The 25,545-nt window shown below is 34.5% G+C and overlaps 2 protein-coding genes across 5 annotated transcripts; one reads left to right on the forward strand and one right to left on the reverse strand.

The window, feature by feature from the left end:
• Window positions 1-634: 634 nt before the first annotated feature.
• LOC112000073 (probable E3 ubiquitin-protein ligase RHB1A) lies at window positions 635-6,785 on the reverse strand. 4 transcript variants are annotated; one of them, XM_065773315.1, is made up of 7 exons: window positions 6,652-6,784; window positions 6,145-6,172; window positions 5,260-5,376; window positions 2,346-2,787; window positions 2,087-2,196; window positions 1,546-1,605; window positions 635-1,331 (listed from the first exon to the last, which is right to left on the reverse strand). In XM_065773315.1, the coding sequence occupies exons 3-7, from the start codon at window positions 5,320-5,322 to the stop codon at window positions 1,302-1,304; spliced, it is 705 nt and encodes a 234-aa protein (XP_065629387.1). In that variant the 5' UTR covers window positions 5,323-5,376; window positions 6,145-6,172; window positions 6,652-6,784; the 3' UTR covers window positions 635-1,301. The 4 variants fall into 4 exon arrangements, with proteins under 4 accessions (XP_065629387.1, XP_065629378.1, XP_065629383.1 ...); XM_065773306.1 differs by lacking the exon at window positions 6,145-6,172 and having other exon boundaries at window positions 6,652-6,785; XM_065773311.1 differs by lacking the exon at window positions 6,145-6,172 and having other exon boundaries at window positions 6,628-6,784.
• A 7,377-nt stretch (window positions 6,786-14,162) lies between these two features.
• On the forward strand, window positions 14,163-16,426 carry LOC112000016 (pentatricopeptide repeat-containing protein At2g46050, mitochondrial). Its single transcript, XM_024032123.2, has one exon. It carries the CDS (start codon window positions 14,303-14,305, stop codon window positions 16,328-16,330), a length of 2,028 nt encoding a protein of 675 aa, XP_023887891.1. The 5' UTR covers window positions 14,163-14,302; the 3' UTR covers window positions 16,331-16,426.
• Window positions 16,427-25,545: the final 9,119 nt, after the last annotated feature.

Below are 25,545 nucleotides of genomic sequence, written 5' to 3' on the forward strand. Positions count from 1 at the left end.
GTAACTTCAAATAATGCTCCTCCAGACTACATCAGAACTGAATGAGGAAATAGGAACATGAAGGCCCATTAAAAAAAATTTGCTAGAAATCACGGGCTTCATAGTTCATACCTCATGCAATTTGTTCAAGGGCATTTATATAATATAAAATTATTATAATTGACACTAGAACAAGTTTTTTTTTTTGCTGAGTGACACTAGAACAAGTTAGTGATCATCTCTCAATGAATTTATATCTAGTTATACCATAAATGGTAGGTAGCCAACTTTCATTTAGGTCTACCTAAAATTCACATCTAAGGTTGTGTTAAAAGTTTTGTTTCCTGATCTTTCTTTCTTTATTGAAAGATCAGGAAATAATTGAAAATTTGTAATTTGTAATTGAATTTAAATCCTGTTGTGAATTTTAATAGAGAGAGAGAGAGACTTGGTCCAGTGAAAGATAAGCAAACAATGTACAATTGTAATTTTTAAATAAATTTAAAGCCTACAATTTAACAGAGAGAAAAACCAACCTGTTAAAAAAAAAAAATTTAATTAAAGTGAGGAAGCAGCATGCCCTATACATCCAGTATTGAAAAATAAAATGTTCAAAATTACAACCTTGAACCATAAACTTCTGAAAGGAAAAAGATTGAAGAACTTTAAAAATATATATCCCATTGCCAGAAAAGGATACATGAATATTTGGAAGCTAAAGCTGCAAACAGTGGTTCTACTTCAACAAAGTAGTATAGATCTAACTGGTCATTCTCATTCCATACATTTCACAAGCCAATCTAAGTCACCAATGTCATACCCACCCAAAATTAAAATGCCTATTTACGAAACTATTATACAATAGACAAAACAAATCTATGCATACAACTGATACAAAAACAAACAAAAAGCACTATAATCTGTACAAGGAGGAGAAAATCTAGCAAATCAACATGCTAGCCAGCCGTGCCATTATTTTCCTTTTCCCATGTAACTGCTGTTTGAATCTAAATTCCTATTAATCTGGAGACATATCTGAAAACTGGCCCAGGATAAAGCAATGAAGAAGAGATGGAGGACCAAGGCACTACTTTTATGTGTTCGATAACTTAATTTCTGTACAAATTTTGGTATGGGAACAATGGAATTAAACGACATTGCACTTTTGGATATGACTTGCACCAAACTACAAATAAATCTGGGGGGCATCACCAAATGATCAATTACAAAACAAAACAACTGCCATGCATTTTTGGCACTGAGTTGGCAAGCTTGGTTGCAAACAGCTAAGAAACTTGTGTCTTGAAAGAGAATATGAGCAACTAATTACAGGTATTTTCAAAAGTCATTTCCTGTTACAATAAGAGTAAAACATTTCATCAACAAACAAGCACTAATAAAGATACACACTCACATCTAGTTACTCAACCATTAGCAGTTCTGGTTCCTCTTTTAACCAATTACCAACACTCCATGTCACAGTCATGATCATTAACAATTATTTCACCAAAAACAATCAGTGCTGCTAAAATTTATATTCATAGAAACATTTTTTTATGAAACTACCTTCATAAGCGCAGCAATGCTCTCCGGCGGGGCTAAGAATAAACTATAGCAAGAGCCAAGCTAGATCATTTAAGGAAAATCAAGTTTACTTTAATGAAAAATTATAAATATTTTAAACATGTAAAAGAAGTATGATTTTAGTAAGATGATATGACAACATTAATTATCTGCACAAATGGAAGGATCTAGCTAGTTCTTGCTGCTTGAGACAAAGATTGGGAATTTGGGAATGCAGTGAAACTACATAATATAAAAAGCGTGGCCATCAATAGAATAATGGTTCTAATTGCAAGGATAAATGTCCAGAGAAAAATTTTCAAATCTTAAGGGGGCATAGAAAAGCCACAAACCTAGCTGTATTCCAGTTAAAATTGATAAATTGTTACAACAAATGTGGGAGGGGGGATTTGAACCCTGGTTCTCCTTATAAAGGAGACCAGTCAATGGCACTATGGTACAAGGCTCTTGGAAAGCTGTATTCCAGTTAATAAGATAGCAAAAGATTAACAATGAACATATTTGTAAGAGGCAAATCTGATACCTGATCACATATTGGGCATGCATCACTTCTTTCCATCCATTCAAGAATGCATGAGAGGTGAAAGTGGTGTTCACATCTCGTGATAATATTTGGATTTTCAGCATCATACTCTGCATTGGAGAACAAAAAGTTTATCCATCAGCTACGAGCTTCACATTTAGAAAAAGCATTCAGAAAATTCTTGATTTTACTTCCCAAAACAAGCAAACTGGAAAAAGTATAAACAATGAAAAGAAACACCAGTTTTCTGGTAATGCACCTTCAAGACAAATGGGACAGACATCTTCTTCTTCTGCTACAGATACATTGGGACAAGCATCTTCTTTTGCTACAGATACCTTGGGACAAATATCTTCTTCTTTCGCTACAGATACATTAGGTTCATTAAAATTTGGAGCTTCTAACTTCCTTGGTGAGACACACAAAGAATTGGCTTGAGCTTTGCAATCTGATTCCTCAAGATCTTCACATGTAGTCAAAGTTTCAAAGCTATCGCCACTAACTGTTTCTCTGGCAGACTCAGATTCTGTTGATTGGGGATATCCCAAGACCAAATCATATGGCAAAGGTGCAGGAGGGGCTCGGTAAGTGTCAGGAGTTGATGCATCCAGACCCAAATCAACCAGGAATTCAGCAGTAAGTGCAGAGGCTGCACCATCATGAGATCTCAAGGACTCATGCTCTTCCAGAATCGGTGGACACTGTAGAAAAGAATTAATTTTTTTCAAAATGATATGTTAATAACACACAAATTTTCATGAACCAATTTTAGCATAAACAAGCCAGCAAACATTTCAACTCCAAACTCCATATTGTCTTGTTGACCCATGAAAGGGCATTGATAACAGTACGTATTACAATCTTAATGTGCCAGGTCATTTCCACGAAAAAAGAGAGGAAACTTTCAGTTCAAGTCCATCATTAGCCAAGGAGGAAGAAGCCAACCATGAAGAAATATAAAGGTTACAGCTGCAACAATATAAATGTTCAGAGTATGTTTTCCAGCAGCAATTCAGAAAGCTTCACTTTCAATTTAAAATTTTAGCCTTCAAACTTCAAAATCTTATATGGCAGGATAATAATAAACTCATGTTCTAGTTTTCCCTTGTTCCGATCACAAAAATAAAAAAGACTAATCATACAAGTTGAGATAAAATTTTGTTAAAACCTTCAAACTTCAAAATCTTAGATGGCAGGATAATAATAAACTCATGTTCTAGTTTTCCCTTGTTCCGATCACAAAAATAAAAAAGACTTATCATACAAGTTGAGATAAAATTTTGTTAAAACCTATAAATTTTCTGGCTGATATGAGATGGTAGGAGAAATAGGGAGCTACGGTTCCATACTTACATTGTCAGTCCTCAAGAACCTTTCAGATGCCTTTGCCTATATTTTAATACAGCTTTTGTTGTCCAGGATTTGCCAATAATATGCATGACTGGATTTTGCTTCCAGGTGCTAAATTCATGTCAACATTTAACCATAAACTTAAATTTGTTTATTATTCTTTCAGGGCATTTGATACAGAGTTAAAAGACAGCATGTTGCAAAGTGCAGACAAGAGGATTACAAACCTCAACTTGATTACTGCTTGCTGCCCCAGTTTTTCTTGTGTAGGAACATGTTAAAAGTTCTTCTTTGTTAGCCTTTCGATGTTGGGATTGAATAACAATTTTTTAACAGGTTTTTAAACACCTTATTCTTGGTGCAGACAATTAGCTGCAATATCTGTAAATGGACATGCACCCCACTGTACAACTATCTCAACGCACAAATATCCAAATCAACTGTATTCTACTTATCAAAAAATATCACATAGCCTGCTCTCCTTTATTAAGAGAACCAAGGTTCAAATCCCCTATCGCCCATTGTTGTAACTATCAAATTATTTATATATAAAAAAAAAAAAAAAATAAACAAATCAAATCAAATCAACTGTATTCTAGGGGGGGAAAAAAAACCCTAGCTATAGAAATAATTCCCACCCTTAGGATACAAGAGACAAAGAAAACCTTCAGGAAAAAAAATAAAAAATGATGAAGAAGATACCACGATGGATCCTATTACTGAGCATGGTGGGTCATGTTGATGGAGCAATGTGTTATATAAGGTGAGAAGGTAACTCAACAGAAAATCCATGTAGCAACACTCATGATAGCATAAGTGACCTAATTTTTAGTGCCAACTAAGGAGGTCAAAGGCCCCCTTACACAATTGGAATGTATTGGACTTGCAAAGGTGAATGTTTAGTTGACAAGATATATGTAGGATATGTCAGTCTCAACAAATAATACACCTCTTTGGATATCCAGCATGACTATTATGACTTGGCTCATCCAATAGGAGTTTGCAATACTACAGGCTCCCTGATATTAGACTCTGGAAGGATTTCTGATCTAAAGTACGGTAGTAGTTAGAAAAGAATTGCACTAAGTCTATGGTAGACATCCTCAATTCCTGACAAAAGATACAGCACCCAAAAGGGAGTCATTGCCACGTATCAGTCTCCCAAATTTTTACAAAACACTTCAATAGCAATAAAAGTTTCTGAATTTTTTCTTTAGTTATAGATAATAACTTATTAAAGTATCTTGAAAAACCACCAACTGGTACCTTCTCCCCTTGCAAGTGCTTAGTGGCGGGTGAGGTAGTGGGTAGTGGGTTCAAGAGCCACTGGGTGTGTGCATAACTTACCTCTGAAAAAATAAAAAATCTTGAGAAGCCAATCAGCTATAGCTCAACTGGCACATCCTCCACTTATAAGGTCTATGTGGAGGGTGAGGTTGTTGGTTCAAGAACCATTGGATATGTGTTTTAACTTATTAATAATAAAAACCTTAAACTTATCAATCAAAAAAAAAAAAAAAAAAACTTGAAAAACCACTTCAGGATAAATGACCATGTCTTTACAAAAATGGATCAGGAATAAAACTAAAAATAAACTAGATGAGAATTTCTGTAATTTTGTGAGTCAAATTCCACCTTGGATTTACTTCAAATGAACCCCGAGTTACCACAAACAAGCAATGAAAAACATTTTGATGATTAGGGCAGTAAGTAGATCAGCATAGTATATGCAACATTGATAACAAGTCAAGCATGAGAGAAGAGGAGCACATAATAAGAATAATGCCAAACTATTGTAAAATTAGAGGGAATGTGTTGCTGACATAGTAATAGACAGGTGTTCCATGCAGATGAGCTTTTCTGGAAGTACAGCAGCAACCTCCCATCCCTGAAGTTATTCCTTTATCCAGCCCAAACTACCATTCATTGGTGCATTCTTTCTGTTATTTGGCATCAGATGGCAGAAAAATGCCACATATTCAGAGTAAATAAACGTTATCACAAGCACAATTTTCTAACAAAATCAAAACCCAGAGCAAAGATTTAAAAAGACAGTAGAGATGTAAAATGTAAGCATGTAAGATAGGAAACGCAATCAGAAACAAGTGAAAAAACATTAGAACTAAGCTAGCCACAAACCTGAAGATGGAGGATAATGCCTAGAATCACTACAACCATAGCATGCAAAAGGGTATGCCAATTAAGTTTATTAGAATTTATAACTGAAAGTCAGAAATGAAAAGTGAAGAAGAATAGTTTGGCCGATGACAAACACCATCAGTAAAATTCACAACTGTTCCTTGTTCTGAAAAATACAGCCATGAAGCTCAGCAAGTATATGTAAATAAAATATTGAACTGGGTTCATCGTGGACATAGCCTAATTAAGTCGTAATAGCTAAACATACAAATCTGTACCTCCCTTCTGCAATTTTTATACATTAACAACCGCACCTTTTTACTATCATTCCATGAATCCATGTACCTAAAATTACACAACCTAATATAAAATTTTAGTATGCACGCATAATTCAACTCAAGGCCGTGTCAAACTTCACATTCATCTACTCTAAAGGCGCAATATAAAGAAGCTTAATACATATTCTGTACTTCTAATGTTTAAACAATAGCATGAATAGGAACTAGCAATAGGATTTTTAGCATTGCCACCACCCTTCCTCATCTCAAATGGACCAGAAGACACCACACCTTCAAGTTTCAATCTTCAAGTGCGTGTCTGTATTTATATACAAGCTTAATATCAGAGACAAGTCAAATTTGAGTACCCACATACTTCTTTGCAGGTCCTACACCTATCCAGCCAACTTTATTACAAGAAGTGATCAAAATTTGCTACAAGTTTCAAAGGTTAAAATAAAAACCCACATAGAAAAATAACTAATTGAAACAACAAAATAGGACTAAATTCAGAGACAACTACAAGTCTACAACAAAACAAAACATCACCCACAATTTATTATTAAAAAAAAAAAAAAACTACTAAACAATTGAAACATTTTGACAAAATTGATTGTAAAGCCCATAACTTTCCAATTCATATTCAGTAACAAATTTCACAAAAAGAAAACAAAAACCCAGATATTAAAGTTGGTAAGAAAGAAAAAAAAAAATGACATTTACATTGAAACAACAATCTGAAAAACAACAAACTAATGAAAACCCATCACTTACAAAGGGAAAAACAGCAAAGCTTACCACTGAAAAAAGAGAGATATTGAGAAAGCAGAGTTAGGAATGGGGAAAGAGATATTGAAGAAGAGAAGTGTTTGAAACCTTTCCTACGTCATTTGTTTTTGTTTTGTTGTGCTTTGTTGCAACTGTGTTTGTGCACTCTCCACTCATACCTATCTCAAAAGCCTGACGGGTGTACAACTTGACTTTTTTTTATTTTTTATTTAATATGCAGATAAAATAATATAGAGCGGTTAATATTGTTGATTATTTATATGTCCTGTAACGTGTAAAGTGGTAGTACTTTATTTTTTCTTCTGTGGCTGCTTCACTACTAGTGTGGGCTAAAGGGAAGTCAAGAATTACAGTGAGAGAGTTTTGAAAACTGGGATGCTTTTCTAAGACCAACAATCGGTAAAATAATAATAAAAATTTTTTAAGGGATTTCTTGAATCTTAAGCCTTAGACTTGTTTCTATGGAAATTTTTTTTATAAAAGCGTTTGGTAGAATAAAAATATATAGAAACCCTTTTTATCAAAAAAGTTTTTTTGCGTTTTTCTATGGAGAAAGTTAAAAAAACTATTTTTGTTTAATAGAAAATTTTTAAAGAGACTTTTTTTTTTCGAAAGTTTTTTTTTTCTTCTCCTTAAAGCAATTTTATCTTATGTCACGTTAAATAAAGAAAGTTGAGAGTTAATATGAAATAAGGATGCTATCAAACATAAGAAAATAAAATAATTTTTCAAACAATACTTCTAAACATAGAAAAATGAGGTATTAAACATAGAAAAATGAGGTATTTTTTGAAAAATAACTCATTTTTAAAATACGCTAAGGTCTAAACAGACCGACCAAATTCTTGTTTTCTATCATAGGTTTATTGCCGACGATTGCTAACTAGTTTGTAACTTTTTTCTTGAGAATGACCTTAACTTTGTATGATTATATAGGGCCCATGGCGGCGCCACCTAAAAAAAAAAATTATATATAATAATTTAAAATTTTTTATTTGTCTACCTTTCAAAAAAAATTTGGTAACACCCTCAGTTTTTTTATGCCAATAAAATTAAATTTTGCTTCATAATTTGTTCTACCTTTAGTGGATAAATGATTACTTGGTTGTGTACATTGAAAGAGATGTAACTTGTAACATTGATAATGAGATCATTATGCAACGATTTTAAAATATGAAAACTCGTAGAAGATAATTATAAACTTTATGTATTTGCGTGTTTTTTTATTGTTATTATTATCAATATTTGAATTTTTTTTTTATTAGATTATATAATTTATGTTTCTTAAAGAACACCTTGAAAAAAATTCTTGGAGCTGCCACTTCTATTTATTGCCCACAATTACAATATTAAAATTTAAGAAAAACTGTAAAGACCAGAAAATATCCAAAGGTTTGTCCTTTGTCATAGATTACACACTATTTTTTTAATTTTTTTATTTTGAATTCTATATTTTATAAACATTACATGAGAGCATTATCATCTGCTGCTCTAAAATGTGTTCTTAGCTAATATTGTCTTTTTTTGGTTGAGGTTAGCTAACATTGTCGAATGTATACTGTTCCGATATCTATACCTTAATTAAACACTAGTATTATTTTATTCCATCCTCAATTATTTTCATATCACCAAAAGAACCAAAAAAAATAGAACATATGATTTAGGGTGTATTGTTAAAATGATAATATAAAATACAATAGATTTTTTTAAAAAAGAATATATAAACATAGTAGTAATGGAATAGAATATGTGATGTATGATGTATTATTAACGTGATAATATAAAATAGATAAACTGACTTTTTGGTGATGCAGAATACTTTTTTTCTTTTACCATCGGCGAATGTGGTGCAGCAGTAGGAACTAGGAAGCCCTCGATAAGACCCATCACTTCAAACCAAATACTAAAAGAAGGTCATGAGTTCGAGTATTGAGTACTAACTCATACTTTATAATATGCAAAAATTGTGGTAATGGGGTCAAGTAGTAGCATGTCTTACTATGTGTTAGAACACACACGAAAATAGTAATAGTAGTGTTTTAAAGTGAGTTTATAATACATTACATAATCAGAGTACAACTAAAAAATTGTCTAACCTTTGAAGTTGTAGGCTGGAGTTATAAACAGCGGACACTAAACACACAACCAATGAGAATCGTAAGATCCTACTTTATGATTAAAAAATACCTATAATTATAGTTCATAATATATGTTAAAGAAACATTGAACAAAAGTAATTTTTGACACAAATTGGTGAAATTACTAATAAAAGATAGAGTACCAAAAAACAAAAACATAAACAAAGTTCAAAGTTACAACTTACAAATATCAAGTTCTAAGTTCTAATACCACAAACATACATATAATATCTCACATAAACAACACAAACAAATAACAATGTTTCAAACAACACCACAATCACACTCAATCCTGAAGACCAAAATTTTGGCCATCTTGATTGGATTTCTCAAAATAGGGTTGATCATTATAAACAACATTCTCATCATTGTTAGCAGTTACATGGCTCACATCATCTATTAGATAATCACCAAAATCTCTTAATTTTGTATTTGGAGGTTCATTCACTTCATTTTCATTGGCATCACCAAACTCAAATTCTTCACCAATAGCATGAATTTTTAATCCTTGTCACACTTGCCCTTTACTCTCTACTTTCTTCTCTTTTTTTTTTTTTTTTTGTCTTTCATAATTTTGTTGATTAGGTTATGGTGAGGTGAGACTTAGGTTCTTTTTCTCCTTCATTTTTGTTATGTTTATTTATTTATCAATTTGAGCTAGGTCACTAAACTGATCTATTTATTACGTTTTTTTTTTTCCTAATCAATTTAAGGCCTTTGGGTTCTATTTGGAGGCCCGAAATAAGTATTAAAAAAAAATTGAATTTTCCTTCATAGCACTATGATTGATGGTTTTAAAGGCACCACATATGAAGTTTTTTCTAATCAACTAGCATTGATTTTGCCAATTCATATCCAATGCATCTTTGAGATATTATGCATATATGCTTTTAATATATTTGTAAATAAAGATGTCATTTAAATGATCATTTAATCAATAATTAAAATAATTTTTTATTATAAAAATAGTCCAACACATGCCAAAAAATTATTATGTACTCCAGGAGTATATTTCATAATTCTTACATAGGAGTGGACCCCATGCCACCAAAAAGCCACCAAAAAAAAAAAAAAAAAAGATAAAAAAATAACACTCACAATGGATTCTGCTAGAACATCCCCAATGTTGGTTCTCTCAAAAGCCTTCACAAAGTCCCTCTCAAGTATCAAATCCCACATCTAATAAAACTACAAAAATTTTGAATAAATTACACAAATCCACTTCCACAACTCAAATCTCAAACTGTTTAGATCAACGCATTGGTCAAGAGGGGTTGGAACAATGTTAGGAGACGAAGCTTTTGAGGAGGACTATCCATGAAGAAAGAAGAAATCCATAAAAAAGTTTTTAGGCCCTTCTCGTCATTATTGAAGATACACTTGCCATGATATGAATATGTTGACTATAGACCTTGACCCTCCAAACCCAATTTCATCATTCCTTTATATATATATATATATATATATGAGATGGGTTCAAGTTACACCTGGTGTAACTCTATTAAAGTTACACATTTTTTATACCATAGATCCCTAAGAGATCTAACGGTTTAAAAAACACCATTAAATATTAATTCCTTACCCACTCATTTACCTAATTAATAGCATTTTTTCTCATTCCTTATTTGTTACTTTCCATATATTTTTTTTACTTTTTTAATGGTTGAGATACTATTGTTTTCCACCTCATTGAATGTCATTCTGCCATTTTTTCAAGAAACTTTTGAAGCCTTAAAGGTCACCTCGCCATAGCCAAAACCTCCAATTTTAGCCTTGTAGGTCACCCTGCCATATTTTTAAAGTACTGACCTTGATTGAAAGGTTTTCTTATTGACACTATTTCTTAACAAACAAAAAACATTGCAAAGATGTCATCTTCAGTAATCTGTGGCTTGATAGGGCATTTAACTATATCGCAGCTTTTGTTTTAATAGGGTTCCAAAGATATTTTCCTATTAAGGAGATCCCAATGGTTGTTCACTCACTCACAATTGCATTATGAACCGATTTTTTTATTTAGCCTTTTGGCAACAATATTTGCTGACTTTTATTCATGAACTTGATTATTTGTAGAGGCGTCAACTATATATAAACTGATCTTTCCAATTTTTCTTCCTAGATAGTTTCAGCTATTTGCTCGTTCAAAATATTACTAGGCTGTGTCTCTGTTTTTTACAATGTAAAGTGTGAACTTGCTTCTAATTTAGTAGAGTAGTTCTACCAAAAGAAAAAGAAGAAGAAATGGAAGCTGGGAGGGAAGGAATAATTAAGGAGAGAGAAAAAAATTGCTATTAATTAGGTAAATGAGTTGGAATGCAATAGATGGTCAACTATGTTTTTTAAACTATTAGATTTTTTAAAGATCTACGGTTCAAAAATAGTGTAACTTTTATAGAATTATACCAGGATTAATTTGAATTTAACTCATATATATATGACAAAGGCCTTGTAGCTGAATTGACACCTTCTCATGCACAAAGTGCTTGGGGAGTCTAGGAGAGAAATGATTTAAGTTATGAAGTTAGCAACATGTTGTAATTATCTCTTAAAAAAAAAAAACTCATATATATATATATATAGAGAGAGAGAGAGAGAGAGAGAGGTATACCTAAAAATTTTCATTCACATCTATACAATTAGAATTCAAATCCTAAGGCGTAGACTTCACAATGTTCCAAAAAATAAAATACTACTAAACCAAATTACTAATCAAATAAAGTTAGATGAAAAGTCACAGAGACTAGTGAAGAATCGAAACGAGAAATTGAAGAGCAGATGTGGGATTTGTTGTGGAAGTCATAAAGTTACATGGTTGTATGGTTGTATCTACCACCTGCAGACCAAGCCAAGGTCCTATTTTAAGGAAAGGGACTATGAGTGAGCCCTGATAAATTCCCTTTTTTCAAACTCAGCATGACCCCTAAGGAGCCCTTTTTTCAAACTCAAGTAAGGGTATGGACAAGGACTAATTTGCAGTCACTAGTTTTTGGTTTTGGGCATCGACCATGGAGAAGCAAGTCAGGTATATTATGATAGATCTTTTCATGCAGCAACTAATTTTTTGTTCCTATGTAGGCTATACATGCTTCTCATGAGGCCGAAATAAGAATAATGGAATTGCAACTTCAATTGCAAGACAAAATGGAGAAATGTTGGGCGGCAATCAACATGGTCCCAATAGAGCACAACAAGGTCAAGCAAAGGTGGAGGAAGTCTGAGTTGTAGGGAGCTAAAAACAAGCTTTGGAAGGCAACGAGACCTTTTGACAAGTGAAGAGCGAGCTTATGATAGTTGATGATTGAGTCTGGCCACTGGAGAGAGGTGACAATTGCCAAAGAAAAAGCCTAGCTAGCTGCTTGAATCAGAGAGAGCTAAGGCAATGACCATACAAACACAAGGTTTAAAAAAAGAGTAGTGTTTATTACACCCATTTTGTCTCAAACTCAGAATTTCAATTCAAAATAAAATGTATGTAACAATTTTTTCCTTTCAAGAAAATGGAAGTTTCACATGATAGAAAACGATATAAAAGTTAATGTTGAGAACGAAATTGAAGCAAAACAGTTCAAATTGTCACATCTAGTATAACTTCCACAACCACGCGTTCAATCATTAAAATATGAACCTTAGGTTTGCCTTTACTTACTGTGAGTTTTCATCCCACAGTTGAAGCTGTCATCGGAAATGAGTGTGTGGATGACATAACACAAATTTATTATGAAAAAACAAAAAACATGATTGGTTTGGAATCATAGTTTTACTCATTTAAGGGACTAAATAGCGAGCTGGATTTGATCATAAGATGAATATCATTTCCACCGAGAAAAAAAAAAAACAGAAAAGCTGGTCTTGTTTAATCATTTGGTGAAATCAACAACCCTTTATAATCATTACTTTCAACCTCTATTTGTTAATAAATAAGATGTATATAATGAGAATCATTAGAAGATGATAGCATTGCACTTAATTAACAGATTACCAACATGTTTTTGTTACCTCATTCGTAGATAGATGGTGCTCTAATTAGAAGAGAAAAAAACTAACTGCAAAACTCGTTTCGAATTTTGATGGCTCTGATGGGCCATTATTAGTGGGCCTGGAAGAGTCTTGGGCTTGTTGATATCATTGGGCCCATTGGAGTCTTTCTCTATCTCCAATAAGAGATCATGGACTAGTAGTGTGGGATCGAGCTGATGAGCTTTGGAGATGAATTTTTTAAGGCTCAGCTTTGATCTCCAACTTCAATTGCTTATTTACTGATTTTCAAGCATTTTAATGCTTTGTCTTTGTTCCCTTCCATTTTCAAATTAAGAAAACCAAAATCCCCACCCTAAAGATTTAAAAATTGGAGATATTAAATTGCGAAAAGTGAAATAGAAGGATTGAAATTGATGGAAGAGAAAAGAGGGAATTGAGAGAAATTGACTTTACAGATGGGATTGGAGAGTGATGCGAGGTGGGATTTCAGTTTAGAGTTCAATAGAGGAGAGATTGACCAATTAGGGTTTCATGACCAAGAGAGATTAAAAACTACTTCAAATTAATAAAAGTTTCAGGGGAAAATTTAATCGTGATCTTAAAAATTGGTTATTTATATCTTATTTGAAAAATATAAACATAAAATAAATTTATTACACCACAATAACAAAATTAAGTTAAAGAAGTAACAAAATATCTCTTTTTCTTAAACAAAATCATCAAGAATGAACAATTTTTTTGGGACAAAATTTGACCACAAACTTAATTATAACACTACAACTCCTACTAATAAAATTAATATGACTATATATTTTAAAAATCTAAGAATTAGATTATATGTTCTTTATGTTCTTAACACATATGTCAAATTTCATGCCAAAAGGATGTTATTTGTTATTCGATTCATAAACTTATTTTTGCGTATAATTACAGACTACAAAAACTTAAAATTCAAATATTTGATTGGATATAGCTATTGATCTTTAATCTTTTGAAAATTTTGCAAACATAGAGAATATATGAAGAAAATCATGGTTTTAAAAACTAGTATGGTCAAAGAATTGCTTTTGCTCACAATTCCCGATTTTGGCTGATTTTTTTTTTTTTTTTTTTACAGGTTTTAAGGGTTTTACGGACCGAATTGGTGCTCAATTCTCTATACAGTTTTTAAAACTATGAAGAAAATATAATGTCAAAATTTATATCCAAGAAAAAGATATAAGTAGTTTGTAGCTTGACTAAGTTTGTACAACAAACTTTATCCATTTTTTTGATAGGTCATCAAGAATTAATAATTTACGTACTCTATTCAAATAATATCCTTAATACAAATCTAAAAATGACTATAAATAGTATTAAACTCAGATAGAAATTTAATATGCATCTAATTACGTGAATTTATCATTCATGCTTATGCATTGGTTATAAGATAGTGTTATTTACAATTCAACACAAAACACTGGCGTTTCGGGTCACTCTCCCCCTCCATTGTAAAAGTTTTTAACCACCACTGAACGTTGGGTCTCATAATCAATCATCATCATATGCTGTCCAAATGCCGCTCATCTTCAATCCCCACCGTCTATTTCAAACGGCAGTTGTCCTTCCCGCCAATACTTTCCTCGGCTCAAACCAGCCAAAATGCTCAAAAAAACGACTCATCTCTCCCTCTGAGTCGACTCAGAGCCAAAATGCCTACTTCCGAGGCAACCCATTTCAGCGATCCTCACTCGGCCCATTCTTTTTGCTCCAATGCCCTCAAAGTCTCAGCCAAAATGGGATTTCTTCCCCAAGGAAAACAACTGCATGCACATGTGATAGAGTTGGGATTGTATAATGCATTGTCCTTGCAAAACCAGATTTTGAATGTCTATGTTAGATGCAAGGAGTTTCATGATGCACAGAGACTGTTCGATGATATGCGTGTGAGAAACGTGGTGTCATGGAATACTGTTATTTGTGGTGTTGTTGACTTTAGTAGTAATAATAGGTCGAACCTTTATCTGGGTATTTCTTATTTTAAAAGAATGTTGTTGGAAATGGTATGGCCAGATGATATAACTTTTAACGGTTTGTTTCGCGCATGCATTGAGTTGGGTGATGTTGTGATTGGTAAAGAACTGCATTGTTTTATAGTGAAAGTGGGGTTTGACTTGAATAGTTTTGTGGGTAGTGCTCTTGTCAAGTTGTATGCAACATGTGGCTTTGTGGAAGATGCTAGACGGGCTTTTGATGGCATTTTGTCTAGAGATTTGGTTTTCTGGAATGTGATGGTATCTTGCTATGTTTCGAATTGTTTGGCCAAAGAGGCTTTTGGGGTCTTCAATTTGTTGCAGTTGAAAGGTGTGAATGGGGATGAGTTTACATTCAGTAGCCTGCTGAGTTTGTGTGGCATGTTGGAATCTTGTAATTTGGGAAAGCAAATCCATGGCCTTATTGTAAAAAACTCTTTTGATTTAGATGTTCAAGTGGCGAGTGCACTTGTTGATATGTATGCAAATAGTCAAAGTATCAATGATGCTCACAAGGCTTTTGGTGGGATGAACATTAGAAATGTTGTGTCTTGGAATACTATGATAGTGGCTTACGGACAGCATGGAGATGGGAAGGAAGCTATGAAACTTCTGAAGAAAATGCTTGAAGCAGGTTTCTATCCTGATGAATTAACTCTTGCTAGCATCCTTAGCTCATGTGGCAACTTGTCTGCCACTAGTGAAATTATGCAAGCTCATGCTTGTACTATTAAGCTAGGGCTTCAAGTCTTTTTATCTCTATCCAATTCTCTGATAAATGCATACTCCAAATGTGGTAGCATCCTTGATGCATATCAATGCTTCAGCTCTGTTTTAGAGCCTGATCTTGTTACATGGACTTCAGTTGTATGCGCATATGCATTCCATGGTCTTACCAAAGAAGCTACTGAGTTATTTGAGAAGATGTTATCTTATGGCATTAGGCCAGATCCAATAATTTTTCTTGGGGTTCTCTCTGCCTGTAACCATGGGGGGCTAGTAGAGAAGGGTCTGCATTACTTCAATTTGATGACCAGTTACTACCAAATTGTACCAGACTTGGAGCATTACAACTGTCTTATAGATCTTCTTGGGCGCTTTGGTCTTTTGGATGAGGCATTTGATGTTTTGACCTCAATGCCAATGGAACCTGGGTCAAACAGCTTAGGAGCATTCATTGGAGCATGTAAAGTCCATAAAAATCTTAGATTAGCAAAATGGACTGCAGAAAAGTTATTTGCATTAGAGCCTAACAATCCTGTGAATTATACTCTGATGTCTAACTTGTATGCTTCTGAAAGGCTTTGGCATGATGTGGCAAGAGTACGCAAAATGATGAGGAACAAGTGTGACTCTAAAGTTCCAGGGTATAGTTGGATACAGATTTCTAGTAATGTTCAAACCTTTGTGTCAAGTGATAAATCTCACCCACAAGCCTTACAGGTTTATGTTGTATTAGGAACATTGCTTAGGTTGATGAAAGAGGACAATCATATTTTCAATGTAAACACTATGTCTGACAGTTTTCTAGTCGATCGTGCACTGAACTTCCCTGGCTGATCCAGAATTTTTTTCACCTCAAGTGGTCAGTTTGCTTCACATTCTGAGGTAAGGATTTGCAAATTTCTCTAACAATAATATTGTTGGGTTAAGACAGCTTGATCTTGGTTTATTAATTCTTTTTTTTTTTTTTTATAAGTAAGAAGAAAATATTATTGAAAAAGGAATAGCAGGAAAAATACATAGAGTTCATGGTAGTGAACAAAGAGTAAAAAGAAACAAAAAGTAACAAGCAGCCACTAAACTATTCTAAGAGACAAAAGAAAATACATAAGTATAGAACAATCTGAGGGACCCCAACATTGAGACCAATCAAAGAGGGTCCGTTCTAACAACTGAGCCAAAGATTTCCCAGTACCCTCAAAAGAATGCCAATTCCGTTCAGTCCAAATGGTCCACATTAAACAGCCTGGAACCAAGTTCCAAATATCAGAATTATGCTTCCTAAGCCAATGATACCAACAAAATAATAAGTTCGCAACTGAACTTGGCATGACCCAATCTATCCCAAACAATCGAAGCATATACATCCACAAAGAATGAGCTACCTGACAAAAAATTAGTAGGTGATCCATAGATTCCTCATTACAACAACACATACAACAATGATTCGCCAAAGAGCGACGATGAAGCATAAGATTATCTAAAGTTAGAATCTGACCATGAGCTGTTGTCCACATTAAGAATGCCACCCTTTTAGGAACCTTAACTTTCCAAATGCCTTTCCATGGCAAAGTAGAAGGAGTTGCATTTCAAATCTTATGATAAAAAGACTGAATGTCAAACTTTCCACTTCCATTAAGATGCTAACAAAGATTGTCACAACCACCACCCTTAGGAATCTGAGATTGGATGAAATGAAGTAGGGAGAAGGAAGCCGCTAACTCCTAATCATTGAATCACCAACTGGAGAACTTAACACTTCAGAAATACAAGCTTCCTTATTGGTTGAACACATAAATAATGAGGATAAAGAGTTTTAAGAGAATTATCCCCCGTCCACTTATCATGCCAAAAAAGAATATGAGAACCATCCCCCACCACAAAAGACAAATGCTTAGAAAAACTTTCCCACCCTTCATTAAGACTCCGCCATAAACCACAACCTTGAGCCCTTCTACAAACTCTAGTACTCCAACCCCCTTTCCCCTCCCCATATTTCATGTCTATGACCCTCTGCCACAAATGAGTAATTTCGTGGCCATACCTCCAAAGTCATTTCCCTAATAAAGCCTAATTAAAAGATACAAAATTCCAAATTCCCAAACCACCTAACTCATGCGGTAAGCAAATCTTTTCCCAAGCCACCAAAGGGTATTTAAAACACTCAATTGAGGAACCCCACAAAAAATTTCTCTGAATACGTTCTAATCTAGTCACCACAGCTTTAGGAATAGTAAAAAGGGAAAGATAATAAGTCAGAAGGCTTGAAATGGTACTTTTCAAAAAAGCAAGTCTACCACCCTTTGACAAATAAAACCGCTTCCAGCTCGAAAGCTTCTTTTCCATCCTCTCTAGAATCAAATTCCAGATAGAGGTTGTTTTATACAAAATTCCCAATGGCATACCCAAATAAATCATAGGCAAACTGCCCACCCTGCATTGAAGAATATTAGCCAAAGTTTGAGACCACATGAAAACCCTAAATGAGACCACCTTCCTCAGTTTTCTTCAAGAATCCGACTTAAAACCTCCACAATCAAAAGAAAGAGAAAGGGAGACAACGGATCACCTTGTCTTAGACCTCTAGAGCTATCAAAGAAATTAGCAGGAGATCCATTAACCAAAACTGAGAAACAAACGGTAGTGACACAAGTCTTTAGCCATCTCTTCCATCTACCCCTAAAGCCCATCCTCTCCAACAAATAGAATAAAGTGTCCAAATTCACATGATCATAGGCTTTTTTCGATGTCTAACTTACACACTACCCCCAAAGTACAACACTTCAGTCTACTGTCTAGACATTCATTAGCAATCAGCACTGAATCCAAAATCTGTCTACCACCAACAAAAGAATTTTGCAACTCTGAAATGAGTTTATCCAGCACCAGCCTCAATCTGTTAGCCAATACCTTAGACAACAACTTACACACACTACCCATTAAGCTGATAGGCCGAAAATCTTTGATATTCAATGCATTATTTTTCTTGGGAATCAAATATAGAAAAGAAGCATTTAGAGACCGTTCAAACTCTGAGCTCCTATGAAAATGATCAAAGAAGGCCATAACATCTTTTTCTATTACACTCCAACATTTATGAAAAAAGGCCATAGTGAAGATGTCAAGACCTGGGGCTTTATCACCTTCCATCTCTTGAAGAACCTGTACCACCTCCTCCTTGGAAAAATTCCTCTTAAGAGCAAGCCGCTCATCCTCCTCAATTCTAGCAAAATCCAAACCGTCCATAGAAGGACGGCAAGTATCTGACTTCATGTACAAACCTTGATAAAAATGAACCATCTTAGACCGCACCTCTTCCTCATCCTCATAAAGGACACCATCGACCTCTTTACCTTGAATATGATTAGTTCTTCTATGGGAGTTATCTACCCGATGAAAAAAACGAGTATTATTGTCACCTTTCTTCACAAACAATATCCGAGACTTTTGTCTCCAAGAAATCTTCTCCAAAGAGGCTAAATGTGCAATATCACCTTTAATCTGAATACTACGAGTTTGTTCCTCCTACGAAAGACCCAACAAGTCCTCCCTAGCATCCAAACCCAACAATTCAGATAAAAGACATTTCTTTCTAAAGGCCAGATCCCCAAATTCCTCCTTATTCCACTTTTTCAAGTCACCTTTAAGGGCTTTTAATTTACGAGCCAGAATAAAGCTTGGAGAACCCAAAAAGCAATACCCATTCCACCATTGCCGAACTCTCTCTACAAAACCCACTTCTTTCAACCACATATTCTTGAACTTAAAGGCATTTCGACCTTTATTAACACTACCAGCTATCACCAAAAGTGGGTAGTGATCAGAAACTACTTGGAGGAGTACCCTTTGAGATATGTTCCCAAAATGATCTACCCAATTCACCGATGCCAAGGTCCTGTCAATTCTTGACATACAATCTGTCCCTAAATCTCTAAACTAGGTAAACGAAGCCCTTTCAAGAGGTAAGTCCATAAGGTAGTTAGCCTCAATGAAGTCCACAAGGCATATTAAAATCTCTCCTTGGATATCGAATATCGAATGATATTACAACAAAATCTCTCACTTGGATAATGAATGATATTAAAATCCCCAATCACACACCATGCTGTATTCCACCTAGAGTGCATCCTTGTGAGCTCCTCCCACAAAGCACCCCAATGGCTATCATCATTAGGACCATACACTCCTAAACATGCCCATACAAAATCATCCACAACCCCCTTCAGTAAAACATTAACAGAAAACTAACTTATAGCTTAGTCAACTTTTTCATAAACTCTCTTGTCCCAAACCAGTAACACCCCCTGCAGTGTTGATTGCATCCAAAGCAACTTAGTCTAGGAATGGACTACCCTAAAGGCTTTGAACAACAGAAGAGTTTACAGAAGACAACTTAGTTTTTTGAAAGCAAACAATATCACACGATGATTTGTTGACAAATGGCAAAAAAATTGGGCTTACCTTCACGATTTAAATTACATGCAAATCGTGGAAGCACCAAAAAATTATCAAATAACTAATATGCAGCGAAAAAAAAATTGACATGGTAATTTGTTGACAAATGCAAAAAATCTCTCGCAAGGCAAAAACCCCACTGGATGAATTTAAGGTCACCACTCCCAAAAATCCACTAATCAATAATCAAGCATTACAAGAATGATGAATCTTATTACTACCCTAACCTATCCAAAAATACCAACTTATAGTTGAACTTTCGCTTCAATACCCAATTGAACTTGATATTGTAGTAGCATTCTTTCCTTTGTTGCACAAATCTCCAATCTGTGATTAACTCCTTTGCACGGATCCTAGTACGTGACTAACTCCAACAACTTGAATGATTGTTGTTGGCTGCAAAGTTCTTTACTTCATAAACGATAAAAAATCAGGAAGCATTTGGTTACAAAACCGCAAGACATACAAATGCAGTAGCTTCACATTGAGTATATGAGTTCTAGGTCTCTGTATCTATGTACGATGACTTTTAAAATATGCCTTATATATGACTAAAGTTGTGAGAAAAGAAACCTTAATAAAATAAGACAGCATGAGCCGAATTTCAGATCTGAAAATTCTAAAATTGTAATTCTCGATAAATTGAGCTTGTGTCAAGCTAGTGTCGAGCTTATTCATTTAACCTTGATAGCCCTCGATAGTAGTATTTGTCAAGCTTATGTGGTGACTTAATGAAATAACTTTTCTTCACTTGTTTCTTGGATCAATTTTCGTGACTTTAAAGATACCACTTGATATGTTTGATCAACATACTTCTTGATATATTAAACCCATTTTAGATCTATCCAGTTATAAGTAAAATGCATTTTGTCAAAGGATTAGCCAATTATATAAAAAATATGACCCTAGCAAATATAATCACATGTCCTAAAATATGTTCATGAATATTATGGTAATTCCATAATCTTATACTGTTCCAAATTATGCCAGTTTTTCTGGATCTGAAAGAATATGTATGTTTATACTATAATGTTCTTTGTTTTTCCTTCACTCAAATTTATTTCTCATTTGCTCATGTTATCCTTGAATTATCACCAAATTTTGTTGTAACTGCTGACCTAACAATTCAAAAATGCTATTTTTGGGTTCAAAAATAATATCACAAATTAATTATTTGTTTTTATGCACCTTACCTTAGTAATTTCAACTCTGCTTAAGCAATATTTGAAAATCATATCTTCTTATATTTTTTTTCACTCCTGAACTTGAAGAGAATCAACTGTGCTTTCATACAGAAAATATTTATTATGAAAGATATTTTATTGCTGCCTATGCACTTAGACCTCTAGAATTCATGTTGTGCTGTCTTGATTTTTCATTTAATAAGTTTGTGAATGTCTGCTTCAGATTTCAGGATTTTGAATACACTTATGAAGTACCTAGAGGTCTATCCTACAATTTGTGAGTGAGTGGGAACAGAATCAGGTGATGCATAGTTTGTGTACAACAAATATTTATTTTGCAATTACCATGATTCAAATAGAGATGCTAAAGAAACTTCCTGTCCTTACTCAGTTGATTCTTTGCTGTGTTTCAGACTCCCAAAGTTAGGTATCTATTTCTATTATTCTAGCTTCTCAAAAAAAAATCTATTATTCCATAGTCATAAACCAGTTCAGGTTCTGGAGTTTGGCCTGGTATGTGTTCAAATTGGAATTCTTTTTTTCCACTGTGAAGCCAAACGTAGTTTAGTTTAGATGTGAAATTGAGTCCAAGGATGGACTAAATACTTTATCATAGGTCCAAGTCCGTTCAACCTGTCCTTTTAAACAACTCAATTCTCCAGGGATAGTTAATTGGTATGCTCTAGGGACTAGTCCTCAAGCTTGGTTTCGTCCAAACGGTGAGGTGAGCTGGACAGACCAGGCTGTCAAATTTCTGTTCAACAGCTAAATAAGTAAAGCTCAACCGTGTTTAATTGATAGGTCAAGCTCTGAGGTAAAAGTCATTAAAGCCTGATTTGCTTAACTTGTGAGTCACGTTTGGTCTTCTCATTCTCAGTATTACTCAGAATCATTTTGGTCTACTTGTCATGTTATGGTAGTTGTTAAATGCAAAAATGTCTTTACATGACTTTTCTGTGTATTCAACTGTTTGATATATGTTAATCGATAATCCATCATTTGTTTGAAAAACTTAAGTTGTTAGGAAATAATAAATATAATTATTCAAACATTATTTTAACACTCATTGTCACATGTGGGCCTAACACGTAGAATTTTTTACTATTTAAATAGGAGGTAAAGTAGAGACAAAATTTAAACTAAGAATCTCTTGCTTCAATAGCATGATAAACTATTATTTGTCTAAAAAGTTTTAAGTTATTAAGAAATGATGAGTTTAATAATTTAAACATTATTCTATATTAAATAATAAAAATTCCATTTGGATGGACGTCTGAGTCATTCTAATATTTTATTTATTAATTCTAATCTCAGTCTAATTACTGTCTTCCTCTAATTACTGCACTGTCAATCTTCAACCAACTCCAGATCAGTCTCTGTTAGGAATTTAACCAAAATTCCAATCTGTGAGAAACCAAAAAAAAAAAAAAAAAAAGAGAAAACACACGTCAAAGAAAAACAATCACACGCACAATACAGTATTTACGTGGTTCAGCAATTTGCCTACGTCTACGGAGTTGCAGGGATTTCACTATTATCAGGGAAAAATACAAAGTGCGGCTACAGTGTTTTTTTTCTCTCTCTAAAAACACAACAACAGTAGTAGTCTAAAAACCCTAATTATAAAAGCGACCTTTTATATCCTACTTATAGGGTTACAATAGGTTAGGCCAAAAAATAAACTAGGCTCCACAAAACTCAACAAATCTCCCACTTGGAGACTAGTTCAATCATCAACATCAGCCGCTATCCTCCAAAAGCAATCCATCATCCCTGCAACTCATCCTCCTGTCCTCAAGCTAGAAGACCAATTGAAGCTGCACACAGCTTCAACTTCTCAATAGTGACACCCTTAGTCAACATATCTGCTGGGTTCTTAGATCCACATATCTTCTCAAGTGTTACCAACTTATCTTCAACAAGGTAACGGATAAAGTGGTATTTTGTTTGTATATGCTTCGACTTTGAATGAAAAGCTGAATTTTTGGCAAGAAAGATTGCACTCTGACTGTCACTGTGTAGAATGCCCATCTCCTGCTTCTTACCCAATTCATCTAAGAAACCATGTAGCCAAATCATCTCCTTTCTAGTTTCAGTTGCTGCAACATACTCAGCTTTTGTAGTAGACAAAGTAACAATCTTTTGTAGATTTGAAGCCCATGATATAGCTGTACCACCCAGAGTAAATACAAACCTAGTAGTACTCTTTCTACTATCAATATCACCAGCAAAATCAGCATCTACATAACCTTGCAACTTCAAACTTGCACCTGTGAAACAAAGACATGTATCTGATGAACCCTTCAGATATCTCAAAATCCACTTGACTGCCTCCCAATGCTGCTTTCCAGGCCTACTCATGAATCTGCTCACAACTCCCACTGCATGTGCAATGTCTGGCCTTGTACACACCATAGCATACATCAAGCTGCCAATAGTTGAGGCATAAGGCACCTTGCTCATATGGTCCCTTTCTTCTTCTGTCTTCGGTGACTGTTCTTTGCTCAGTTTGAAATGACTACCCAAGGGTGCACTCACTGGTTTAGATTCATTCATGTTGAACCTGCTGAGAACTTTCTTCACATACTCTGACTGTGAAAGCTTCAATGTACCATTAGTCTTGTCTCTAATGATTCTCATACCAAGGATTTGCTTTGCAGCTCCTAAATCCTTCATTGCAAACTGTTTTGACAATTGCTTCTTCAGATTATTAATCTCCTCAATGCTAAACCCTGCAATGAGCATTCATCCACATACAACAGTAAAATGATATAAGAATTGTCAAAGAATTTAACATAGCAACAATGATCAGCTTCACATCTCTTGAACCCAATTTTATGCATAAAATTGTCAAATTTCTTGTACCACTGTTTAGGAGCTTGTTTTAGGCCATACAAGTTCTTTCTCAGTTTGCAGACTAGATTCTCTTGTCCCTGAACAATAAACCCTTCTAGTTGAATCATGTAAAGATCTTCCTCCAAATCACCATGAAGGAATGCTGTCTTCACATCTAACTGCTCAAGATGTAAGTTTCTGCAGCCACCATTTCCAGCACCAGTCTAATTGTTGACATCTTCGCAACTGGAGAAAATATCTCTGTGTAGTCAATGCCTTCCTTTTGCTGGAACCCTTTAACAACTAATCTAGCCTTGTAACGTTTGCTACCATCATGCTCATTCTTTATTCTGTATACCCACTTGTTGTGCAAAGCCTTCTTTCCTACTGGCAATTTAGTCAGTTCCCATGTCTGATTCCCCAACAAGGAATCCATCTCATCCTTCATGGCTAACTCCCACTTGCTTTAATTTTCATCTTGCAAGGCTTCATCATAACACTCTGGCTCACCACCATCAGTCAATAGTAGATAATTTAAAGCAGGTGAATAACGCTGTGGAGGTCTAATGTTCCTGGAAGATCTGCGGACTTCAGCTACAGGTGTACTCTGATCTACTGTGAATCTGCATTCTCCTTATTTTCTTTACCCCTTTTCTGGACAGTACTTTCAGTCAATCCATCTAAGTTGACAAACTCAGATTTCTTTTGATCTATCTCTGCAATATTTGATACTACAGTTGACCTGTTCTTGTACATAACATGTTCATTAAATATCACATTTCTACTTCTGATGATTTTCCTGTTTTGTTCATCCCAAAACCTATAGCCAAATTTCTCATCACCATAGCCAATGAAAAAACATATTTTAGACTTAGCATCAAGTTTACTACGAGCATCAGAATCAATGTGAACATAAGAAACACAACAAAAACTTTTAAATGGGAAAATTTTACCTCTTTTCCGCTCCAAACCTCCTTAGGAAGTTTAAACTCCATGGGAACTAATGGCCCTCGGTTTATCAGGTAAGCTGCAGTGCTAATAGCATCAGTCCAGAAAGTTTTTGGTAGTCCAGCATGCAACCTCATACTCCTAGCACGCTCATTAAGAGTTCTGTTCATGCGCTCAGCCACACCATTCTGCTGTGGTGTCCCAGGAATGGTCTTTTCCATCCTAATTTCCTGTGCAGCACAATTCTCACTGAACCCTCCATCTATGTACTCTCCTCCATTATCAGACCTCAAACATTTTAGTTTTAAACCTGTTTCTATCTCAACCATGGCCTTCCACTTCTTAAAAGTTTAAATACATCAGATTTATTTTTCAGAAAATAAACCCATACCTTTCTGCTTGAATCATCAATGAAAGTGGTGTAGTACCTTGAACCTCCAAGGGATGCAACCGGAGAAGGCCCCCACAAATCAGTGTGTACTAACTCCAATTTTTCTGCCTTCGGTGTCCTGCCAGTTTTCAAAAAACTCACATTTTTCTGCTTTCCTAAGATGCAGCTTTTACACATGTCAAAATCAATGGACTTCAATTCTGGTAGTTTTCCTTTTGACAGCAGCATCTTCATCCCTT

Source organism: Quercus suber, unplaced genomic scaffold (genome assembly GCF_002906115.3).
Source record: "Quercus suber isolate HL8 unplaced genomic scaffold, Cork oak 2.0 scaffold_6, whole genome shotgun sequence".
NCBI lineage: Eukaryota > Viridiplantae > Streptophyta > Magnoliopsida > Fagales > Fagaceae > Quercus > Quercus suber.